The sequence below is a fragment of the Mirounga leonina genome, unplaced genomic scaffold (genome assembly GCF_011800145.1).
Source record: "Mirounga leonina isolate KUSES-001 unplaced genomic scaffold, KU_Mleo_1.0 Mir_94, whole genome shotgun sequence".
Lineage (NCBI taxonomy): Eukaryota > Metazoa > Chordata > Mammalia > Carnivora > Phocidae > Mirounga > Mirounga leonina.
In genome coordinates, this window is record NW_023270855.1 from 38,719,753 (window position 1) to 38,742,131 (window position 22,379).

Consider the following 22,379-nt stretch of genomic DNA (forward strand, 5'->3'; position numbering starts at 1 on the left):
GGTGGCTCAGTTGGTTAAGCGACTGCCTTCGGCTCAGGTCATGATCCTGGAGTCCCGGGATCGAGTCCCGCATCGGGCTCCCTGCTCGGCAGGGAGTCTGCTTCTCCCTCTGACCCTCCTCCCTCTCATGCTCTCTGTCTCTCATTCTCTCTCTCTCAAATAAATAAATAAAATCTTAAAAAAAAAAAAAAAAAGTATTTGACCTAAAAAAAAAAAAAGCGGGGCGCCTGGGTGGCTGTCGTTAAGCGTCTGCCTTCGGCTCAGGTCATGATCCTGGGGTCCTGGGATCGAGCCCCACATCGGACTCCCTGCTCAGCGGGAAGCCTGCTTCTCCCACTCCCACTCCCTCTGCTTGTGTTCTCTCTCTCGCTGTGTCTCTCTCTGTCAAATAAATAAATAAAATCTTTAAAAAAAAAAAAGCATTTGACCTGATCAAGGACACTTTTCAATGCTAAAAGCCGCAATTAATAATGACAATATAACACACTATTCTCCGTGGACAAAAATAAGTAAAGATATCGATGAAGTAAATAACATAATCAATAGAGAGATTTTTCTGGAATACATGTATATATAAAACTCTTATACCCTAACTATAGGGATATACCTCTTCTCACATGCAAATAGAACATTCAGCAAAAAATTGATTATATATTAGGTCACAGAGAAAACATCAGCAAGTTCTATAGAGTAGAAATATTATAAATAACATTCTCTGATCTCAATGCGATAAAAGTAGAAATTTTTTTTTAAAGATTTTATTTATTTATTTGAGAGAGAGAGTGAGAGAGAGAGAGAGAGCACAAGAGGGGGGAGTGGGAGAGGGAGAAGCAGACTCCCCGCCAAGCAGAGAGCCCGATGCAGGACTCGATCCTGGGACTCCAGGATCATGACCTGAGCCGAAGGCAGTCGCTTAACCAACTGAGCCACCCAGGTGTCCCCTAAAAGTAGAAATTATTAAAAACAAATTTTAACAAGTCCTTTTCATATGGAAAATTGTAAAACCTGATATTAAACAATTCTCTAAAGAAATGGGAAATACAAATCAGATTCTTGGAATGAAAAAAACGAAATACTGCATATCAGAATCTGTGGACTATTTTTAAAGCAGTTATCAGAAGAAAGTTCACTAGCCTTAAACACATTTATCAATAAGAACATAAATAAGTGAATTAAATTCCTATAAATAAAATATAAATTCCTATAAATATAACAAAACATAAGCCAAAAGAAGGCACAAGAAAGAAAATAATAAAAAGTGGAAATGGAGGCGCCTGGGTGGTTCAGTCAGTTAAGCGTGTCACTTCAGCTCAGGTCATATTTCAGGGTCCTGGCATGGAGCCCTGTGTCACGCTCCACACTCAGCAGGGAGTCTGCTTGTCCCTCTGCCTTCCTCCCCCTTACTCTCTCTCTCTCAAATAAATAAATAAAATCTTTTTAAAAAGTAGAAATGAATGAGGTAAATGTAGAAAACAGTCAAATTAATAAACCCAAGTCCTATTTTTAAAAAATTAACACATTAAACAAATCACTAAGTAATTTAATTAAGCAAAAAAAAGGAAGAGAGCATAACTCTACAAAAGAAGAAGAGACCAGGGGAAGTCAACATTGAAACAGAAAAAAATTTTTAGGGGTGCCTGGGTGGCTCAGTTGTTAAGCACCTGCCTTCAGCTCAGGTCATGATCCCAGGGTCCTGGGATCGAGCCCCGCATTGGGCTCCCTGCTCGGCGGGAAACCTGCTTCTCCCTCCCCCCACTCCCCCAACTTGTGCTCTTCCTCTCTCTCTGTCAAATAAATAAATAAAATCTTAAAAAAAATTTTTTTTTGTTTAAATCATGAGATCACTTATCAAAAGTCTAGGCAAATATATTTTAAAACCTAGAAAACATGGATCATTTTTTAAAGAAACAAAGTATATCAAAATTGACCCCCAAATTGGAAATACAAAGCTTAACTAGACCGATTCCTGTAGAAAAATGAAGTTATAGAGGAACTATCCCACCAAAAAGCATCACGTCCAAATGGTTTCAGAACAGAATAACCAGATAGTCTCAATACAATAAAAATTGTTCCAGAGTCTTTTTTTTTTTTTTTAAGATTTTATTTATTTATTTGACAGAGAGAGACACAGCGAAAGAGGAAGCACAAGCAGGGGGAGTGGAGAGGGAGAAGCAGGCTTCCCGCTGAGCGGGGAGCCCGATGTGGGGCTCGATCCCAGGACCCTGGGATCATGACCTGAGCCGAAGGCAGATACTTAACGACTGAGCCACCCAGGCGCCCCGTTCCAGAGTCTTAAAGATGAAGGAAAACATCAATATTCTTATAAAGCAAGTATAACTTGCTTCAAACCTGATAATAACAGTACAGAAAAAAAATTACAGACCAACATTACTTATATAGATGCAAAAGTTCTAGACAGCATACTAACCAACAGAATCCATTATCACATTTTTAAAAAATGATACACCACCTGGGCGCCTGGGTGGCTCAGTTGGTTAAGCGACTGCCTTCGGCTCAGGTCATGATCCCAGGGTCCTGGGATCGAGTCCCACATCGGGCTCCCGGCTCAGTGGGGAGCCTGCTTCTCCCTCTGACCCTCTCCTCTCTCATGCTGTTTCTCTCTCGCTCGCTCTCCAATAAATAAATAAATAAAATATTAAAAAAAAAATGATACACCATGGCCAGGTGGGATTTATTAAAGGAGTCCAAGGTTGTTTCAGTATTAGAAAATCAATTAATATAATACACCATGTTAACAGATCTAAGAAGACAAATCATATGATTATCTCCGGAAGTACTTTAAAAGCCTGTGACAGGGACGCCTGGGTGGCTCAGTAGTTAAGCGTCTGCCTTCGGCTCAGGTCCTGATCTCAGGGTCCTGGGATCAAGCCCCGCATGAGCGGGGAGCCCGCTTCTCCCTCTCCCACTCCCCTTGCTTGTGTTCCTGCTCTCACTATCTCTCTCTGTCAAATAAATAAATAAAATCTTTAAAAAAACAAAACAAAACCTGGGCGCCTGGGTGGCTCAGTCGTTAAGCATCTGCCTTCTGCTCAGGTCATGATCCCAGAGTCCTGGGATCAGGCCCGCATCAGGCTCCCTGCTCAGCAGGAAGCCTGCTTCTCCCTCTCCCACTCCCACTGCTTCTGTTCCCTCTCTCGCTGTGTCTCTCTCTGTTACATAAATAAATAAAATCTTTAAAAAAAGAAAAAAAGAAAAAATAAAAAAAAGCCTCTGACAAATAAACACTTAAAAAAACAGAAGTTTCAATGGATATGTTATTAAATACAGTCCTAAAGCTAGCATTTTCTTAAGGGGGAAACTTACTAGAGGTAGTTCCACTAATATTTGGAACAAGGTAAGAATCCCTACCAACTCCACTACTATTCAGTACTGTACTGGAGGTATTAGAAAATGCAATAAGGCAAGAGAAAGTGATTAGAGGAATAAGAATTGGAAAAGAATAAGTAAAACTATCTCTATCTACAGGTAATGTATACTTAGAAAGCCTTGGAGAATCAATAATAAAACACATTTAAACAATTCAGTAAGGATTGTTTGTAACGGGATATAAAATTAGCATACCCAAATCAGTAGACACGATAATAGAGAAAATCCCATTTATAATAGTAACAAAGAAGATAAAATACTTAATATGCAAAACCTATATGAGAAAAACATAAAGCATTCCTAAAGACACAAAAGTAGTCTTGAACAAATGAATGAACATTCTTTGTTCTTGGATAGGACAGTTCAAGATCCTAATGATGTCAGCTGTACCTAAGGTAATTTAAAAATATAATGCAATCCCATTAAAAATACAAAGGGGTTTTTTTTGGTTTTTTTTTTTTTTTTTTTTTTTTAGAGAGATATAGCACGAGCTGCGGGAGGGGCAGATGGAGAGGGAGAGAAAGAATCCCAAGCAGGCCTCACACTTAGTGCGGATTTTGACTAGGGGCTCGATCCCACAACCCCGAGATCGTAACCTCAGCCAGAATCAAGAGTCAGATGCCCAACCAACTGAGCCACCCAGGCACCCCCAAAATACAAAGTGTTTTTGAGATAGAACTAGAGCATACAATGCTCATGGGAAAATAAGCATGCAAATTCTTATCAAAATCGCAGCAACAACCACAAAATCCCAACAACATTTTTGCAAAAATAGAAAAATCTATCCTAAAATTCATATGGAATCTCAAGAGACCCAAATAACCAAAACAATCTTGAAAAAGAACAAAGTGGGAGGACTCACACTTCCTGATTTCAAAACTTAATGCAAAGCTGCAGTAATCAAAACAGTGTGGTACTGGCATAAAGATACAGAGACCAAAGGAAGGGAACAGAGTCCAGAAATAAACTCTCAAATACATATGGGTCAAATGATTTTCAACAAGGGTGCCAAAACCATTCAGTGGAGGAAAGAACAGTCTTTTCAACACACTGTGCTAGGAAAACTGGATCTCCACATGCAGAAGAATCCAACTGGACCCTTACCTAACCCCATACATAAAAATTAACTCAAAATGGATCAAAGATCTAATGTAAGAGCTAAAACTCTAAAACTCTTAGAACAGATGGGGGAAAGCTTCAGGACAGTGGATTTGGAAATGATCTGGCTATGACACCAAAGGCACGGGCAACAAAAGAAAAAAAAATAGACAAATTAGAACCCATCAACATGAAAAACCTTGTGTCCTAGTAATATAAAGGACGCTATCAACAGAAAAAAAAAGGCAAACCATGAGACGGGAGAAAGTACCATATATCTGATGAGGGATTAATATCCAGAATATATAGACAACTCATAAAACTCAACAACAAAAACCAAACACCTGGATTCAAATACGGGCAAAGAATTTTAATAGACATTTCTCCAAAGAAAGACCTACTAATGGCCAATAAGCACATGAAAAGATGTCAACATCACTAATCATTAGGGAAATGCAAATAAAAACAATGAAATCCCACGGCACATCCATTAGGATGACTATTTAGAGGAAAAGTGATGGTGAGGATGTGCAGAAATGAGAACCCTGGTGCCCTGCCGGTGCGGCTGCTAAGGCAGCTGGATGATGGCGTCTCAGAGATTTCAAACAGGGCTTCGCACGTGCCGCTGACGCCACCCGTAGCTGCCCTGTACCACCCTGCCACGGTCAACCCCATGATGTTCTAAGATATTTGCCATCAAATTTGTCCTTGGGCCATGTATCTTTCGAGCCGTTTGCAAAGTTCTAAAGAGAGCCAAAAACTTTTGTGCTCTGAGGACTGGAGAAGAAAGGATTTGGTTATAAAGTTTCCTGCTGTCACAGAATTAGGGGGCTCATGTGCCAAGGTGGTGGCTTCACACGCCATAATGGCACCGGCGGCAAGTCCAGCCAGAGGGAGAAATCTGATGATGAGTATTCCAGCCTGAAGCAAACGGGTCCTGGCATCTTGTCCATGGCAAATGTGGGACCCAACACAAATGTTCCCAGTTTTCCATCCGCACTACCAAGACTGAGTGTTTGGGTGGCAAGCATGTGGTCTTTGGCAAGGTGAAAGAGGGCACGAGTTCCATGGAAACCATGGAGTGCTTTGGGTCCAGGAATGGCAAGAGCAGCAAGAAGCTCACTGTTGCCGACTGTGGACAACTCTAATAAATTTAATGTGTGTTTTATCTTAACTACGAGACGGTTCCTTCTCCTGTCTGTTCATAATGGCCTACTATCTGTGCTTTTACTGCAGTTCTTTGGGTTCCATGTTTTCCATATCCCTCTCCAAGTCTAGACGGATTGCAGAGTTAAGTTTATGATTATAAAATAAAAACTAAACGACAACAACAAATAGAATTACCATATGACCTAGCAACTCCACTTCTGGGTATACACCCAAAAGAACAGAAAGCAGGGACACGAAGAGAGATTTGTACACCCACGTTCACAGTAGCCAAAATCTGGCAGCAGCCCAAGTGTCTATCCCCAGATGAGTGGATAAACAAGATGTGGTATATGCACACAATGGAATATTACAAGGAAAAAGAGGAAGGAAATTCCCACACCTACTACAACGTGCGTGAACCTGGAAGACGTTATGCTCAGTGAAATAAGCCAGACACAAAAGGACAAAGCCCGTATGAGTCTCCTCATATGAGGTACTGAGAGCAGTCAAATTCACAGAGACACAAAGTAGAATGGTAGTTGCCAGGGGCCAGGGGGAATGGGGATGGGGATGGGGAGTTATTGTTTAACGAATACAGGGTTTCACAAAGTTCTGTGGATGATTGCACAACAGTGTGAATGCACTTACTTCTACTGAGCTGTACACTTAAAAACAGTTAAAATAGTAAATTTTACATTATGTATATTTTTCCACAGTTTTAAAAAATAACTAAAATAGACAAACATGTAAGAATAGTCAGGAAAACACTGAAAGGGAATAGCTACAAAGGGGGCTGGCCCTACAAGACATTAAAACATACTGTAAAATGTCTATAATTAAACTGTAGTCCAAGTGCATAAATAGACAAATGGAACAATGGAAGAGAACAGAATGTCCCAAAATAGACCTGAGTACATATGAAAATTAGTCTACAATAAAGGTGGCACCTTAAACCACTGGGCTGAAGATGGAGGTTTTAATAAAGGCTGACAGGCATTTAATAAACCATTTAATAAATGCTGGTCATTTGGAAAAAGATAAAATTGGATCCATACCAGACACCATACATAAGGTAGGAACAAGGATATGAAACCATACAAGTACAGGAAGAAACCTTCAGTATGGGGAAGGGCCCTCGAACTATGACTCAAAACCCAGATGTAATGGAAGAAATGATTAATAACATTGTTTAGATAAATATTTTTAAAGTCATATTGCAAAAATTACCATAAGCAAAGTCAAACTACAACTGACAAACCAGGAGAAAATATTTACAACATAAATCACAGATGAAGGACCAATATCCCTAATATATAAAGAACACTTAAAATCAGAGGAAGGAAAAAAGCTCAAAAGCCTGAGGGGGAAAAGAAAATGGGCAAAAGACATGAATAGGCAAGTCCCCAAAATATAAAATTTGCCCTTAATCATATGAAAAGATGGAAAAAATGTTCTGCCTCACTTATAACACTTCAGTCTTACTTATTACTTACCTTGCTCGCTTACTTATCTTCCAGACTGGCAAAAAATCACATAGCATGACAACACACTCTCCTCAAGGCTGTGGGGAAACAGGCATTCACATGCTGCTGGTGTATGCAAAAGGGCACAACCCCCATGGAGGGAAATTTGGCGACACCTAACCAAACTACTGACGGGCTTCCCTTTTGACTTAGCAATCCCACTTCTCAGCTACCCTTAAAGCGACCCCTCCATCACTATGAACATAGAATGCACAAGGTTTTTCACTGTAGCACTGTTTATGATTGCAACACCCTGGAAATGACCTAAATGCTTATATAATAGAGAATGGTCGAATAAACCACGGTAAGTGTGGTACATTCACACACTAGACTGCTCTGCGGCTATGAAAAAGAAGGAAGAAAATCTCACGAACTCATGTGGATTGATTTCCAGGATGTACCGGAAGTGAGAAAGGTAACATGCAAAAGGATATCTATGGTGTGCTGGTCTCCGAGTAGGAAGGAAGGTGGTCTAAGAATACACGTGTGTCCACTCATTTGTGCAAAAAGAAATACAGAAAGGACATAGCAGAAGCTAGTGACACTGGCTAGCTATGCGTGTGTGGTGGGAACAGGGTGGAAAAGGGGAGATGCAGAGAGGACAGAATGAATGGGGGTGGGGAGGGACAGATCCGAGGATACCTTTATGAATACTATATATCAGTGAGAGAAACAGACACAGAGAAAATATACATTACATGCATAAAACAAACGGACCACACTGTATTTCATCAAATGAACATAACCCACTGAGGGGGTGGGAAGAAAAGCAAATAACTTTTGAATATGGTATTAGGCCTATAGGCCCCCAGGGTGAAGAGAAAAGGAACACTAAATGTGTCTAAGGTCTACTTAGTAAGGTTTTTCTTCTAAAGAGCATGAATTAGCAGTTTGAAACTACTTTCTGTGTATTCTAGGACTGAGCAAATATACTACGAACAATGACTGGGAGCTGGTTTTCTCCTGGAGAAAGAAGTAACAAGTATGTGTAAGGGAGAATGAGCCATGTGGTATTAGGGTCAATTTTAAGGTATCATTATGAACCCATGGTTTTTAATGGATGGATCAATAAATAGAAATAGACATGGGTGTGTATGGAGGTTATATGTAATAACAATATAACATAATGTCATAATATATGTATTCCCTGATTTGTCTGGTCGAAAAACCTCAAAGTAATGATTTTCCAGTAGCAATGAGAGTATCTAGTGCCCAGATCTTGGCTTCTAAATACCATTCCCCATTGAAAGGAACCAGGGCTCCTTGGAGAAATAGCTGATTTCAAGGCTGGGTCTGGGGATATACAAGATGAGCCCAGAACTTCTTGCTGTGCCCAAAAGTATAGACGTGCTCAAAGAACAATAGGAACATATCAGAAGGACATAGAAATCAGCTTGAAGAGGCTCCCTCTGGCCAAATCTGAGATAATTTGGGTATCAAAATAGAAAACATTAGTAACAGATTATAACCCTTCAAATAAAATAAGAATCCGTGAGTTGTATTGATAATGAGAGATCTGGAGGTGAACAAGACACCATCTAGAGCCCAAGAAGTCCACAGCACAGCGGGCGAGATAACCCACAGATGAGCTCCCAGAGGAAGTGATGTCCGGGGCGGGGAGGGGATGGGGAAGGGTCTGGTAGGGACTCACGAGGGCCCTTTGCGCATCCGGGGTGTGCTCATGGCCCACTGCTTGATCTTGCTCAGGCTCTGCTCACTGATGAGCTGGCGGCCCTCGGAGGGCATGCAGTCCACATACAGATGGTATAGCAGCAGAGCCTCTGTGTTCTTGCGCAGGCCGTTGGCCTGGACCACGCGCTGCGTGAACACACGTGGGTCCTCGGCGCAGAAGAGCAGCTGGATCCGGGGCACCCAGTATTGGCAGGTGAGGAGGGGGGGCCTTCCTGGGGCCGGGTGGGAGGGAGAAGGGGACACAGAGCACAGTCAGACTCTCTGGGCTGGAACACTGGGCTCCAGCCTGGCTCTGTGGCTGAGGCATGGTGGCCCTGAGCAAGTGGTCTCCCCTTTCTGACACACTGTCACATCTGTAGAATGGGCACACTCCTGGGGCCTGCCTGCCTCACAGTTTGCCATGGGTGAATGTGAAAGTGCTTTGTCAACTGTAAAGAGCTGGGCACAAAGAGTCCCCCAGGGCTGGCTGCCCAAGGGCCCATCCCTCACCACCACACCCGGTGGCAAACATCACTGATCGATGGACCTCAGATGCCTTCTCTGCAGCATGTGGGAAGTGGCACTGTCAGCAGCTCAGAGCGGGCCTATCAGATAATGGCCATTTGCCCTTCCTGGGGTCTCTCTCTGAGTGATGAGTCCTCTGGTTTTCACTGGTCAGGGGACAGACAGCCGCAGGACACACAGAGCAAGGCAGAATTCAGGCCTGATGTGGCTGTGCTGGGGGTGGGGGTTGGCCTCAGTCACGGGCCTGCATGGGGGTCTGCGTGGGCCGGGGCAGAGAGCTCCCACCTTCAGCGGTGACCCCTCCATTCAGGATGCGCTTCCCCGTCTCATCTCGCACCAAGCCGTTCTGGTCTGTCTTGTGCACCAGGTACAGCTTCTTCTCTTTGTCATAGTCCAGTACACCAACGCTGCACCATTCATACTTCAGCTTCGGACTTTTGGGGTCCTCTGAAACAGGAGGGGAACCCGCCGATGCTCTCTGCCGTAGGGTCGGGCGGGGCCTCTGAGTGTGGGCAGCAGGTACTGGGAACGAGTCTCAGCGGCCACTAGTCTGGCCTCCCTCCCTCCAGGATGGACCCCCTCTAGCTCCAGCAAAGCAGGGACCCTGCTTCCTCCCAGCTGAGCTGGTGCCTGGGAGACTCCTGGTGAGGAAGAGCCAGAAGGACCAGGCTTCTCTGTCCTTGTGCTCTGTTTGACCCCTTTGGGGCAGACACACAGGCCAGCAGGGCTGGGACAGGAGGCAGGTGAGCCCCAGGCACAGAGACCTGTTGAGGATGTAGTTGTAAATCTCCTCGTGTCTGAACTGGACCCCTTCAGGGTGACCAAGGCCAGAGTGAATCCCTTCCCGTGGGCTGCAGGTGGCAGTTGAGCCCCCAGGCCCCTCATATCAGGACAGGTCAGGGCAAAGTAGAAGATTACCATCCTACAGTGGCCCCAAAGTGGGCCTCAGGGCCTGTTGGTCAGGATGGGCCTCCCACCCACTTGCTGGGCTGAAAGCCTTTGCCCTATTCTCCGGCTCGTCTCCAGCCACTACCCGCCCTACACATTTCTCTCCAGCCATACCGCACGTCTGGCTCTTCCTGTGACTTTGGAGCTTATTCCTGCCTCAGGCCTATGCTCTCTGCCGGGAATAGTCTTTGCTCAGGTCACCTTTTTGCCGGTTTGTTCCTTGCTCAAATGGCTTCTCCTTGGAGAAAGCATCGCTGCCTAAAAGAGCACCTTTGCCCCAGGCACTCTCTGACTTGATACCCTATTTGTGTCCCTCACAGAGCCTAAAATCACACTATGTATGCATCCTATCCTGGTTCCGTTGGCCACCTCACACTAGGGACCGCTCGCCAGGGGCAGGCGTGAGCTTGCCCGTGTTGGTCACAGCTGTTTCCCAGTACCCAGAATGGAAACTGGAACACAGTAGTGCTCCATATACTTTTGTAGAAGGAAGATGCACGTGGCACGGTGCCTAGCACAAGTGCCTTAAACTGATGGGTTCTACAGACTGGGTTGAGGAAAAACGGCTGGAATTCTGGTTGAAGCTGGAAAGACGAGTAAAGGGGCTTGCTGTGGTAAACCCCCCTGGCTTTGGTTCTGGTTTGCTTTTCCCTTCCCTTCCTTTCCTATAAGCTTCTTTTTTGAAAAGGCTGACCTGTCTTGGCTCAACTCAGAGAAAAAGATGTCACAAGAAGCCCCCCACAGAACACCAGAGGTCTCTCGGGCAGAATCTGGGTGAGCCTAGTGAGGGGCGGGGCCTAGTGGGGGGCGGGGCCTGTGTGAAAGGGCGCGGGCAGAACCACCTCGGGGAGGCTGGTACCCCGTGCATTTAAGGTTAATGCAGCCTCACACCTTCTGGTTTTATCACTAGGAATTGGAGATCTGGGAACAATTGAGTTAAATTATTTTTGTAATTAAGTCCAAAGTAAAGGGAACATTCTGGGTTTCTTGTCTAGTTCAGAGAAATTGATTCCAGCATTAACATATTTTTAAATCGAAACCTAAACTTACAGCCTGCTCAATGGACTTGCTGAGGGGCCCCCTGGAGGCTGCGCAGTCTTAAAACCAACCAGCATGGCTCTCAGTCCCCGACGCAGCCCACCAGGGCGCGTTCCCCATCCCAAAGCGGTGTGTCCGCCCAGGGGGCAGGGAGCAGAGAGGCCCTCAGCCATGCACAGGGGGACAGCCACCTCCAACATCCAACCTCCTAACCTGGATCTTCCTCGGATGCCCACACGGAGACCAGCCACGCAGGCCAGGGTGGCAGTCAAGGAAGCTCCCCCTGGCTCTGTTCTCTCCAGCAGCAAACAGGCCCCAGGGCAGATGTGGGGCCAAAGGAGGGACAAAGCATTAGGGTGCATGCTGTCTGCCCATTGGTGAGATCAGAGAGGCCAGCCACAGGGAGAGCTGGAGCTACAGTGATTTCTGGGTGGCAGGATGGAAGGGCTTGAATTGTGCCCCTTATGCACATTTGAACATTTCCAACAAGCTTACATAGTTTTTTATGACCAATAAATCAAAGATTTAAAAAAAAAAAAATACTAGACACCATCCAGCTGTCCCTTCCCCAGCCCTCCCACAATGTCATTCTTGGTCCTTGTATTTTTTGCCTCTGTATGGCCTTCCTCTTAGCCTGTATCCCAGCTGGGAGGCCTCAAAAGGTGGGGGCCTCACCTCCCATGGCCCCCAGCCCCCAGGGCAGCCCAGGAGTCCGTGGCTGGGCTGCTGCCAGACAGGGATGATGCAGACCGGGACCCTGCCCCCCACCCCACCCGCCCTGCTCACCGTGCCCCAGGATGTCATCGGTGGGCAGGAGGGCTTTTCCAGGGACAGGTTTCCTGTCCTGAGACCCGGGCTCCACGCCCATGTTGATCCACTCACTGGGAGTCCGGCAGTCAAACTCCTCATTGTCAAACACCTGGAAGAAATGGACAGAGGCTAGGGGGAGAGAGCTCACCCCTAGAGGGGCCGAAGGGGAAGGGTCTACCAGGGGATGAGGGTGCCTGAGCAGATACAGGAGCTACAGACGGGACCAGGGGGATGAATGCCTCCTCTGCTGTTCACAGGGGCCTGTAGGGTCTGGCTCCATGACACCCTGGATCCCAGTCCAACCAGGCCACCCTGAAGCAGGCAGAGGGGGTATCTGGGGACTCAAAGCAGGATGTGGGCTCTCTCTCCCACTGCCCAAGGATCATCCAGTTCAGACCCAAGGGAAGAGGTGGCCCTTGGACTTTCCTGAGCACCCCACATATGCTCGGAAATGGAGATTCGGGGTTGTTAGGAAGCCACCCTTAGTAGGGTGATCTGGATTCAGCTCTGCCTCCCCATAGGGACCACCAAGCAAGACACGCCAGGTCATGGAGAAGAAGGGCGAGGAGGCAAGTGAAAGCCAGAGCAGCAGTTCACTTTCACTATGCTCCCTCTTTCTCCTCCCTGGACTCGGTTTCCCCATCGGTATCTCAAAGGGGCTACAATGATGCCCTCCTCCACCTCAGTTCCCCCCATCTCAGTGAGTCCAGAAGCAGTGGTCAGGGAGGTCTGTTCAGCTGGGCTGCTTCTGGTGCCTGGAGGTGGTGAGCGAGCAGGGTAGGCAGAGATTGTGTACACAGCTTCCCCAGGCTCCCAAGGAAGAAGCAGAGTCAGCATCTCAGGGGTTCTGGGCCCCTCCTGCCCCAGCCGAGGATGCTCAAAACCCCTGGCAGGGGGCTCCAATTATGCTTGATAAGTGAGTGCTTAGGACTGTCATGGGTTGGGATTAGGATTGGGATCTGACCCCTCAGCCGGGCTCCTGTAGTCCTCCACCCCTGACCGTCAGCCCTCTATGGAAACTAGGCTCACCTTCAGCGGGAGATAGAAGGGGAAGAGCGGGTCGTGGCCCTGCTCAATGGTCTGGGGGTTGTGGGGATCTGGGTGCCTAGGCATGAGCGCGTTGGAGTCGATGCCCTCATGAGCCAGCAGCTGCTCGATGTCCAGACTCAGGTACAGCCGCTTCCTCCTGGCCGAGGGGGACAAGGGGATCTCATGACAGCTCAGCTCAAGTGAGGCGGCTTCACAGATGCCAGCAAGGGCCCACAAGGTGGTGGGGGATAGGGCTGTGGCCCAGGGACGCCCCCAGGCCCCCCTCCCCCACCCCTCTGGAACTCATCAGGAAGTGGTGTGGTGAGTGGGGCTGGTGTCCTGGGCCCCAGCTGCCCTCTGTTCTGCCTGGCAGCTCCACTACGGTGACTTAAAGGCCACGCTCCCCAATTCCACAGCAAGGAAAGCAACGTATTCCTATTAAGAAACCAAAGGGCTAGAAGATTTACACAGAGACCCATTTTCGTAACCTCTGCCGTGAGGATGGTCACCTAGTTGCCTCCCAGAGGACCGGCCCGCCCACTGCCAACTCAGCCGTACCTCTCAATCTCAATCTTGCGGGGGCACTGGCCTGGCAGCACCAGGAAAGGCACCTGCACCTTGGGCTCATAGGCCTGCAGCGGGAAGTCAGTCTGGGTGAGCCTCTGGGTGGTGGACCCAATACACTGCTGCTCCAGGTATTCCTTGATGTCCTCAGGAATCTCAAAGGTTCTGACTGCAGGCAGATGCACAGACAGGGGTGGCAGGGGCTCAGGCCAGGGCCCAGTACACCCCAAGACAAAGTACGAGGTACCAGGCATGCACGCTCAGAGCTTGCCTATGGCTGGCAGTGGTGAGGAGAAGGCAGATTTGGCACCAGGCGCCCAAGAGAGCTCAAGCCTGGAGGGATGAGGGCCTCTGGAAGGTGTGTTTTGGTCCTGCTCTCCCTGCAAAGAGCCAGCATGCTCAACCGTTCTCTTGCACACCACCCACCCCTGCACCAGTGGCCTTTGCTCAAGCCAGATGCTGAATCAAATGACCAGTGGGGATTATAACTGGTCAGGAAGGCGGAGTGGTAGCTCCGTGCCACCCTTACTCCAGAGGCCCTCCTAGGCATATCAATGGCGAATGCTATTCACCCCCTGGGAGCATTTCCAAACTCAAGGGATCCTGGATACGGTATGAGCAGGTGGCGCCATTACCCTGGCCCTGTGGGACATTCAAGGCACAAAATGGCCATCCCTACTTAGACACCCAGGGCAGACAGAGGCTTCCATTCCAGGTCTGGGGGCAGGACAGCTGGTGGGGAGAGACCATTCCAGTCTGCCTGGAACTGAGGGATGCCCGGGACTTGGGGTGTTAAGCATAAAGGAAAGTCCCGAGAGGTGGGGAAAGGAGGTGTGGGAATATGCTACGGGAGATGAGCCACCTTTCCCAGGAGGTGGGTGGGCTCAGGAAAGCTCAGTGATGGCCCCCGTCCAATCTCCTGGGAGGCCCTAGTGACCCGCTCCTTGGGCCTCACTGCCTCTCTGGAGACAAGAGGTAGTCACACTGCAAGACAGCCCACCTTGGGATTAGCCTCTGGGGCTCCACAGAAGAGAGGCTCAGCAGAGGCCACCCGTTCTCAGCTGAAGTCTGCTCTCCTACCAGAGTTGCCAGGTTCTCAGGGAACCCCACAGTACCAAAAAGGCAGGGCTGAGAATGCAGTTTTCAACCCCCTAATCATCTGCTTTTGAGCCTGTGGGTCCATGACACCATTCCACTCCCAGGAGCACGGGCTTCTGGGCCCAGCCTTGCAACCCAGGGGCCAAGAAGGAGCCAGAGTGAGGACAACCAAGCCTGGCCTCCAGCCCTGCTGTGCCCATGAGTCCCAGGCAGGCTTCTCAAGTCCTGCCCTTGGCCTTCGAGCTGCAGAGTGGACTGTGGCCGGCTGCCACGACCCTGTGGCATTCTGGGGGACTGCTTTTGCTCAGGCAGGTGGGGCTGCAGTGTTGCCGAGGATCCCCACCCAGCCCTACCGTGGATGGTGGGAGCAGCGCTGGGCCCACAGATCCCTGCTCTGTAAGCGTTTCTGAGCCCCAGGCGTCTGTGAGACTGGAGCGCCATAGCCTGAGGCCTCAGCTCACTGCATGAATGTGCATACACGTGATATTTCCTGGGCTACGTCTGGGGCTTCCCAGATCCCAGGAAGCTCGTGGGCACTGAGAGGACTAATCTGGGCGATGCCAGCAAAGAGGCCTCTCCTGGAGCTGGGCCCTCTGGGCCTGATCGAAGGAGGGATCCTGTCTGCCATCCAGGTGGGAGGGTCTCCAGCCAGTTCCTCCCCGCCACTCAGGGCCCCAGCGAGCTTGCTGCCTCTCCCAGAGCCACCCTATTCTCCCCTCTGCCACTGGAGACGGCCCCACACCCCTCAGTCCTGTCCCAGACCTTACAAGACTCAGCGCAGAGCCTGAGAGGAAGGAGAGTCGTCCTTCCCTCCTTCAGCAGAGATCTGTGCTAGGCCCTGCTCTAGATGCTGGGGTCCCAGCAGGGACCACTCAGACACAGCCCTGGCCTCCTCCAAGTTCACGGTCCAGGGGAGGGAGAAAATCGAATTTACACATGTAAACACCCTAGTGTCTCCAGCCAGGCAGAGAACGGATGCTCTGGCCCTGAGCAGCCCAGCCCACTGTGGCACCCTCGTGACAGCTCTGCTAAGAGGAACAGAAAGCCGTGCTTCACTGAGCACTAACCGTTAGCTTGGTCCTCACAAAGCACCTTATGTCTTGTTACCCCCATTTTACAGCTGAGGAAACTGAGATCCCGAGCCAAGAAGAAACAATCTCCCTAAGACCAGAGGCCCCGCTTCTAAATGCACCCACTCATCCACCCCTCCCCTCCGGGCACTGACCGTTTGGAGTAAACTGGTCAAGGTCGGCCTGTCGCAGGAGGTCTTGGTTCATGCGGGGACCACGGCATACTTCCTAAAACCAAATCCCAGAGCTCTGAGGGGGTGTAAACATCCTGAGGACAGGCAGGACCTGGGAGGGACCACAAGACCAAGTGTTTCCCCCAAGCCCAGGGTGCACGGGGATGGAGCAGAACCAGTGAGTTTTCACAATTCCTCATTCAGAGGCCACAGTGGACAGCAAGCTGCAGCCACCTGGGACACCCCAACCCCACCCCCTTCTGGTCCTGCCCAGCTCCCCTCCTTCCTCTGAGAACACTCCTGCTGTGTCCGGGGGCTGAGCCACAAGATGGAGGGACCACAAGGCCAGAAGGTGTCTCTGTGCATGTCTCCCCCACCAAGGGCAACTCTGGCACCCCCAGCATAGTGGGGATCAGTGGGGCCTTGCCCTATCTCTCTTGACCCATCCTGGCTAAAACTTTCCTAAGGCTGTCCAGGATTCTGGGGCTCATTGAACCCTCCCCTAGTTATCCCCTCTCCAGCGTCCTCCTACCCCAAGCCTTCATCTGTCCCGTCACCTTCTTTCCTCCTCCTCTACACAGGCCATGGCCTCTGTCAGGGTCCTCAAGCCCCCTGCCAACCACCCAGTAAACACATAGTATGCCACCTTGTCTAAGGAACCCCTCCCCAACCAGAGCTGGGGGAGGACTCCCCCACCAAAGCTACTGCCCCATGACAGAAGGGACATGGATGTCTCATCCTCACTGTCACCAGTGCTCAGTCCAGGGCCTGTCACAGGAGATACTCGGTAATGAACTGTTGAATGAGAAGACAAATAGATGGAGGGACTGATGGATGGACGGTCAGAAGAATGGAGGGGTGGATGGATGGACAAATTACTAGACAGACAGATGGCTAGATGGAGAGAAGGAAGAAAGGAAGGAAGGAAGGAAGGAAGGAAGGAAGGAAGGAAGGAAGGAAGGAAGGAAGAAAGGGAGGGAGGGAGGGAGGGAGGGAGGGAGGGAGGGAGGGAGGGAGGGAGGAAGGAAGGAGGGATGACTGGAACCCACAGGAGGGCTTGGACTTGGAGGGGACAGCTACCACACTCACCCCAATTTGATCCAAGCTTCCAGGGCTGAGGATATCAGAGTAGAACCCACGCTGCTTCATCAGGGGGTACTTCTTATCAGTGCCTGTCAGGGGCAACTTCCGGGGCTGCCCCAAGTCTGAGAGCGTGGGTGGGGATAGGGGCAAAGGCAGGGGATTGGGGTCAGCGCTTGGAAGAGGCTTCTCCGACCCAAAATCTGGTCCCAGAAGAATCCTCCCCAGGTTATGCTCTAGGTCTGCATGGGTCCTCTTCAGACTACACTCTTGGCCAACAGGAGTACCATCGCACTCTGGGCTCTGAGGGGTCCTTCCGGGGCTCTGGCCTTCTCTGTTAGGCTGCTCCATGCTGCTTCTCGGGGCGCTCCTAGGAGAAGATACTGGCATCACTGGGATCTTGCCAGCTTCTGCTCAGCCCCCAGGGGCACCAGGATACAGGGACACCTTGTCTGCATCCTGCAACAAGCCACAGCCCCCCACGCAGGGGTTGGGGAGGGAGAGAGTGGTCTCCTAATCTGGACAGACACACAGTGGCAGGCAGGTCCCACTTGGAGACAGCAGGGCCTTCCCTGGATGTTGCACGTGAGAAATGTCTTAACAAAAGGATACCCTGACCCAAGCAATGCCCTCTCCCCAGGCCCCATCCCATTCCCCACCCGCTGTAGCCAGGAGCTTGTGGTGCAGGGGGCTCTGTTGGCTGGGTGTGTCATGCTCTGTCATCTCCATTTTAGCCACCAGGTGCGCCTGGCTGGTGTAGGCTTCCTGTTGGATCACTGCAGGGGAATCCTGCCTGGATTGATCTGAAAGGCCCCCCGGGGTGGGCAGCCAGGACTGTCTGGATCAAAGCTACCCCAGCAGTGCTGAAGCCGCCGGCAGCTGCTGAGTCCATTTCTAAAAAGGGGGTGGGGAGTTGGCAAGGCCACTTTAGGGCCCATGAAAGGCAGATGGGGCTCTGGCAGGAAGCCCCAAACTCTGAGCCCAAAGGCTGACCAGCTTCTAGCCAGTCAGGCGTGGCCTACCAGAACTCAGCTCCCTGAATCCACTCCCTGGTGGCCAGCCACCTCCCGGGGCAGTTGCCAAAAACATTGTTGAGGCTGGCCTATCCTCCTGACAGTCACCAGCCCTTCCCAGAGCACCCCAAAGGACAGGGGACCCACTGGGGCTCAGCCCCATCATGGCTGCAAACCCACAGATGTCTGTTCATCTTTGAACAAAATCACCCAACAGAGCAGCTCTTGGGGAGGTCGGGGACCCCACTCCACAGGAGGGCATCCTACTCCCTGGTTTGCCCAGCTCTCAAATGTGCTTGAATATTTTTGGCTGCTGAGCTGGTGTGTCGTCAGGCTCGGCCAAGATAACAGAGGCAGAAATGTCCAGGAAAGCACAATGTTGCTGGAGGCAAAAGGAGCCTGTGATGGGGAGGGGGGGGGGTGCAGTTTTTGCTCCTATGAGCCCTCTCCCTCTGAGCAGATTGGCAGTGGGAAACCCATCCAGGCACATCCCAGGAAGGAAGGCATGAGAGTGAGTTGCAAACCCAGAATCCTGTCTCCCCTCCATCCCTCAGCGCTTTACAAAGATCCAAGGCTCCCTTCCCATCCCACCCCAGCTCTGAGCACCTGCACATTGCTGGGTGCACAGGACCTGTGACAGACAGACAGACAGACACACCTCTATCTCCTGTCAGCCCCAAGATGCCTGCGTCTGCGTGGGAACGAGCAGGGCTGGCAAGAGCGTGACGGCACCATTGCCAGCAAGCCTCTGCAGGTCACTCTGGGCACTCTCCCCTATTTGCATGAGGAAACTGGCCAGTAAGATGGCGGGGGAGGCCCCGGTAGGCACAGTGTCTGCAACGGGGCGTGCTATCAGAGGCTTAGATGTAGTTTGTGCAACATCTCATTCAAACCTCTGAGGTGAGAACTGAGACTATCCTCCTTTCTCAGAGCTGGGGAAAATGAGGCTCAGAGAGGTTAAGAGACCTGCGCAAGTTCAGACAGCCAGCAAGAGACGTGGGTGGAATTTAAACCCAAGGTATTCTTTCTCCCCAGTCAGATCACCTGGGAGTCCTAATAGCTTGGCTAGAGGAAGCTTCAGGGTGCAGTCACTGTCATTCAACACATTCAGCCCATGTGACCCAACCACCCACCGGGCACTGGCTGGCTGGACACAAATGAACAAGGGCTTTGGATCCCCACAACAAATACTACTCTCATCACTAATCCACAAACAAGGAAACTAAGGTCTAGAGAAGACAAGAAACTTGCAAAGGACACACAGCCAAGAACTGGGAGAACCAAAATGGAAACGGAGGTCTTCGCTTCTGGCTGACCCAAAGGTCCATGTCCCTAAGCACCACAACCGTGGTTCTCAAACTGTGCACCGAGGAGCCCTGAGGTTCTGCAAAGCGAGTGTGTATTGATTCAATGAAGATCCTGCATCTGTTCCCCACACCAGGTTCTAGGTTAGGTGTCATCTAATAAGGCGATCTGTGGCTTAAAGGATTTTTGACGTCTCTTCCCTTGTTGGTGTTAGCTGGCAAACAATACTCTGGATAGTAGTAACCCCCACAGGCTTGGGGTTCTTTCTACCTTTTTGGAGTACGCTCCTAAGGTGAGCCCCTCCGTGTTCCCCCAGCTGTCTGAAGCTCCTGCCTCCAGTGGACACCTCCCTGTATTCTATGTGCACACCTGTCGGCCCTGCCAGGTGATCATGAGAGCGGCAAATGGAGGAATTTTCGAGTAACACTGATCTCTGGAACCTTAGCACCTAGCACGGGACTGACATGGGCCTGGGACACCACAGGTGCCTAGAAAAGTTCTTGCCAAATGATTTCATGAATGAATGTGGAGTGAGTCAAGCAGGAAAGGAAGTTGATGTCTGTAACCACCCTGAGACAGGTGCAGCGGTACTCTGCGGATTTCCATGTGGAGCCAGGGAGAACTAAGGGGACCGGACGCAGTGGCGTCAGGAGAGGGACTGAGCGGCTGGTGAGGAGGTGGGCTCCTTCCCTGCAGGGCGGGGAGCGGGGGTAGAGCGTGGCTCCAGCCTCGCCGTGTGGGGGGAGGGGCAAAACGCCGGCCTAGTAAGTACAGGACGTACCTGCCAGGTTGTTTGTAAGTGCGCCCCACTCCTTTCCCACGGGCCAAGGTTGGGGAAACCGGGTGCGCAGACTCGTAGGCAGGAACGTGGACCCTGCGCCGGGAGGGCGTCCTCCTTCCCGTCCACTCGCCCTCTGCGCCTAGTCGAGGTGCCCCTGCCGCGTCTCGCCCTGCCGACCCTCGGCGCCACCCACTTACCGGCTCCAACGAGCAAGAGTGGGGTCAGGCGACCCGTCGCTAGGGAGGGACGCTGGGCCTGTTGCTAGGGGGCGGGACCATCCGCGCGGCGGGCGGGACTTCCGTCCGCGGAAGCCCCCGGGGTCTGCACGCCGCGCCTCCGACGCTCCTCCCGCCCTGCGCTCGCGGCTTTCCTCCCCAGGACGGCGGCGTGGGGACAGTGGCCGCCCTCTAGGCTGTCCAGCCCAGGCTCCGTTACCCATCTCCCCTCCCGGACTCTTCTGGAGTAAGAGACAAAACAGCCAAACGCAGTGCGAGGACTTTGATTGAATCCTTGTAAACATAAATAAAATAAAAATTAAAGTTATGTAAATAATTGGGGGGTAATAATTGAGGAAGTTCGTATCTAAGCCACAGCTGCGAGCCAGATGGTCAGGTCGCTACGGAAAGGGTCGCTTCTGTTCTCTGGCGGCTCAGCTTACACACACACCACCACCACCCCCACCCCCGGACCACAACCCCTCCTCAACCTCCTCAGGGTGGGCAGTGGGTGCTCCTGCCCCCCATCTCTGGCCTCAAGTGCCCATCTCTTCCAAGGACCTGGCATGGGTTCAGGCTTTGATCCTCCTGTCTGTCCTGGTTATTGACTTTCTGTTAATTTTCTTAGATGTGAAAAATGGTATTGTAGTTATACAGGAGACTGTCTTTGTCTTAGCCGATGTGGGCTGAAGAATTTCAGGACAAATGTCAGGATGTCCGCTGCTGTGACTTCCTTTCAAATGGTTCAGCTAAATTTATATATAGATAAGTATAGAGAGGAGATGAAACAAAAGTGGTCCAATACTAACAATTGAGAAATGTGAAAGTTTACAGATGTCCACTGTACTAGTCTTAACATTTTTTTTCTGTAAGGGTAAGAGGTGGGTTACAACCCAAAAGAAAATTTAAAAACCACCCCACCTCAACCTGAGAACCCTTAGCCAGAGAGCTTTCTCAGAGTTGGCCTCATTTTGCAGATGGGGAAACTGAGGCTTAGTAAGGCAGGTTGGTGTTGGGGGAGGTGGTAGGACTTGAGGTTCATTAGACAAATGTCCAATTTTATTTGACCTTTTAGCAATGCCAAGTCGGAGCTGGGCACTAAGCTTTCAGATTTGAACTGGATTCTACCTTAAAATCTTTTGTTGAATGGGAGAGCCAGAGAGGGCAGGCCATGAGGACCCCAGAGGCAGAATGTAAGCTGTGGCTGGAGACAGTGATTTGGCCTTTGCACAGGCTTCGCTTCCTCTGTCCGGAACACCTCTCTCCACCAACTCCTACTCCTGGCCAACTCCTATTCATCCTTCAAGACCCAATGCTGGTGCAACTTTTCCTAAGACCAGACTGTGGTGTTATTTGCTTTTCTTGTTGGCATTCACACAGTAGGTGCTCAGTGACCATTGTGGAAGGAAGGAAGGGGTATGAGGGGGACTGGAGGCAAAGGTGGCCATAGCTCTTTGAGAAGACAAGGACCCTCAAAGCCCTGTTTAGGGCCAGCCTGGCTCCTTTGTGGGTCTGGGGATAGGCTGTGTACCCTATTCGGCCCATAGAGAGGCACCTGCTTCTCGGCTTTTCCTGGCACTCCCCACCCTGGGTACAGCTGTCCAAAAAGCTGCAGTACCCATCCGGGTTGCCAGGGCAACATCAGCCCATGGTGGGACGTCAGGGATGACAGGGGCAGAGTGCTAATCCTGGAAAGTTGCCAAGCAACGCAGTGGGTTGATGACATCACAGGGGCCATGGCTGCCAGACAGATGGATAGGCCACTGCAGGAAGGGTCCACTCTCAGAAGGCCAAGCCCACAGATCCACTCACTCCCCCCACCATGAGATGGTCACCGCTGTGTCCCTGGGGGCGTGGGGGCCAGGGGTTGCTTCTTCTCCCAGAAATCCTGCCAGCTCCACT

General features: G+C 50.4%; 1 protein-coding gene across 1 annotated transcript in view; it reads right to left on the reverse strand.

Moving 5' to 3' along the window:
* DNAH1 (dynein axonemal heavy chain 1) overlaps positions 1–17,514 on the reverse strand; it is a 72,867-nt gene extending 55,353 nt beyond the window's left edge. The window contains exons 1-7 of the mRNA XM_034996644.1: positions 17,173–17,514; positions 16,066–16,138; positions 13,737–13,911; positions 13,179–13,335; positions 12,126–12,258; positions 9,639–9,800; positions 8,809–9,061 (exon numbers count right to left, since the gene is read on the reverse strand). Coding sequence (XP_034852535.1) covers positions 8,809–9,061; positions 9,639–9,800; positions 12,126–12,258; positions 13,179–13,335; positions 13,737–13,911; positions 16,066–16,138; positions 17,173–17,514 — 1,295 coding nt within the window. The remainder of the gene's footprint in view (positions 1–8,808; positions 9,062–9,638; positions 9,801–12,125; positions 12,259–13,178; positions 13,336–13,736; positions 13,912–16,065; positions 16,139–17,172) is intronic.
* Positions 17,515–22,379: the final 4,865 nt, after the last annotated feature.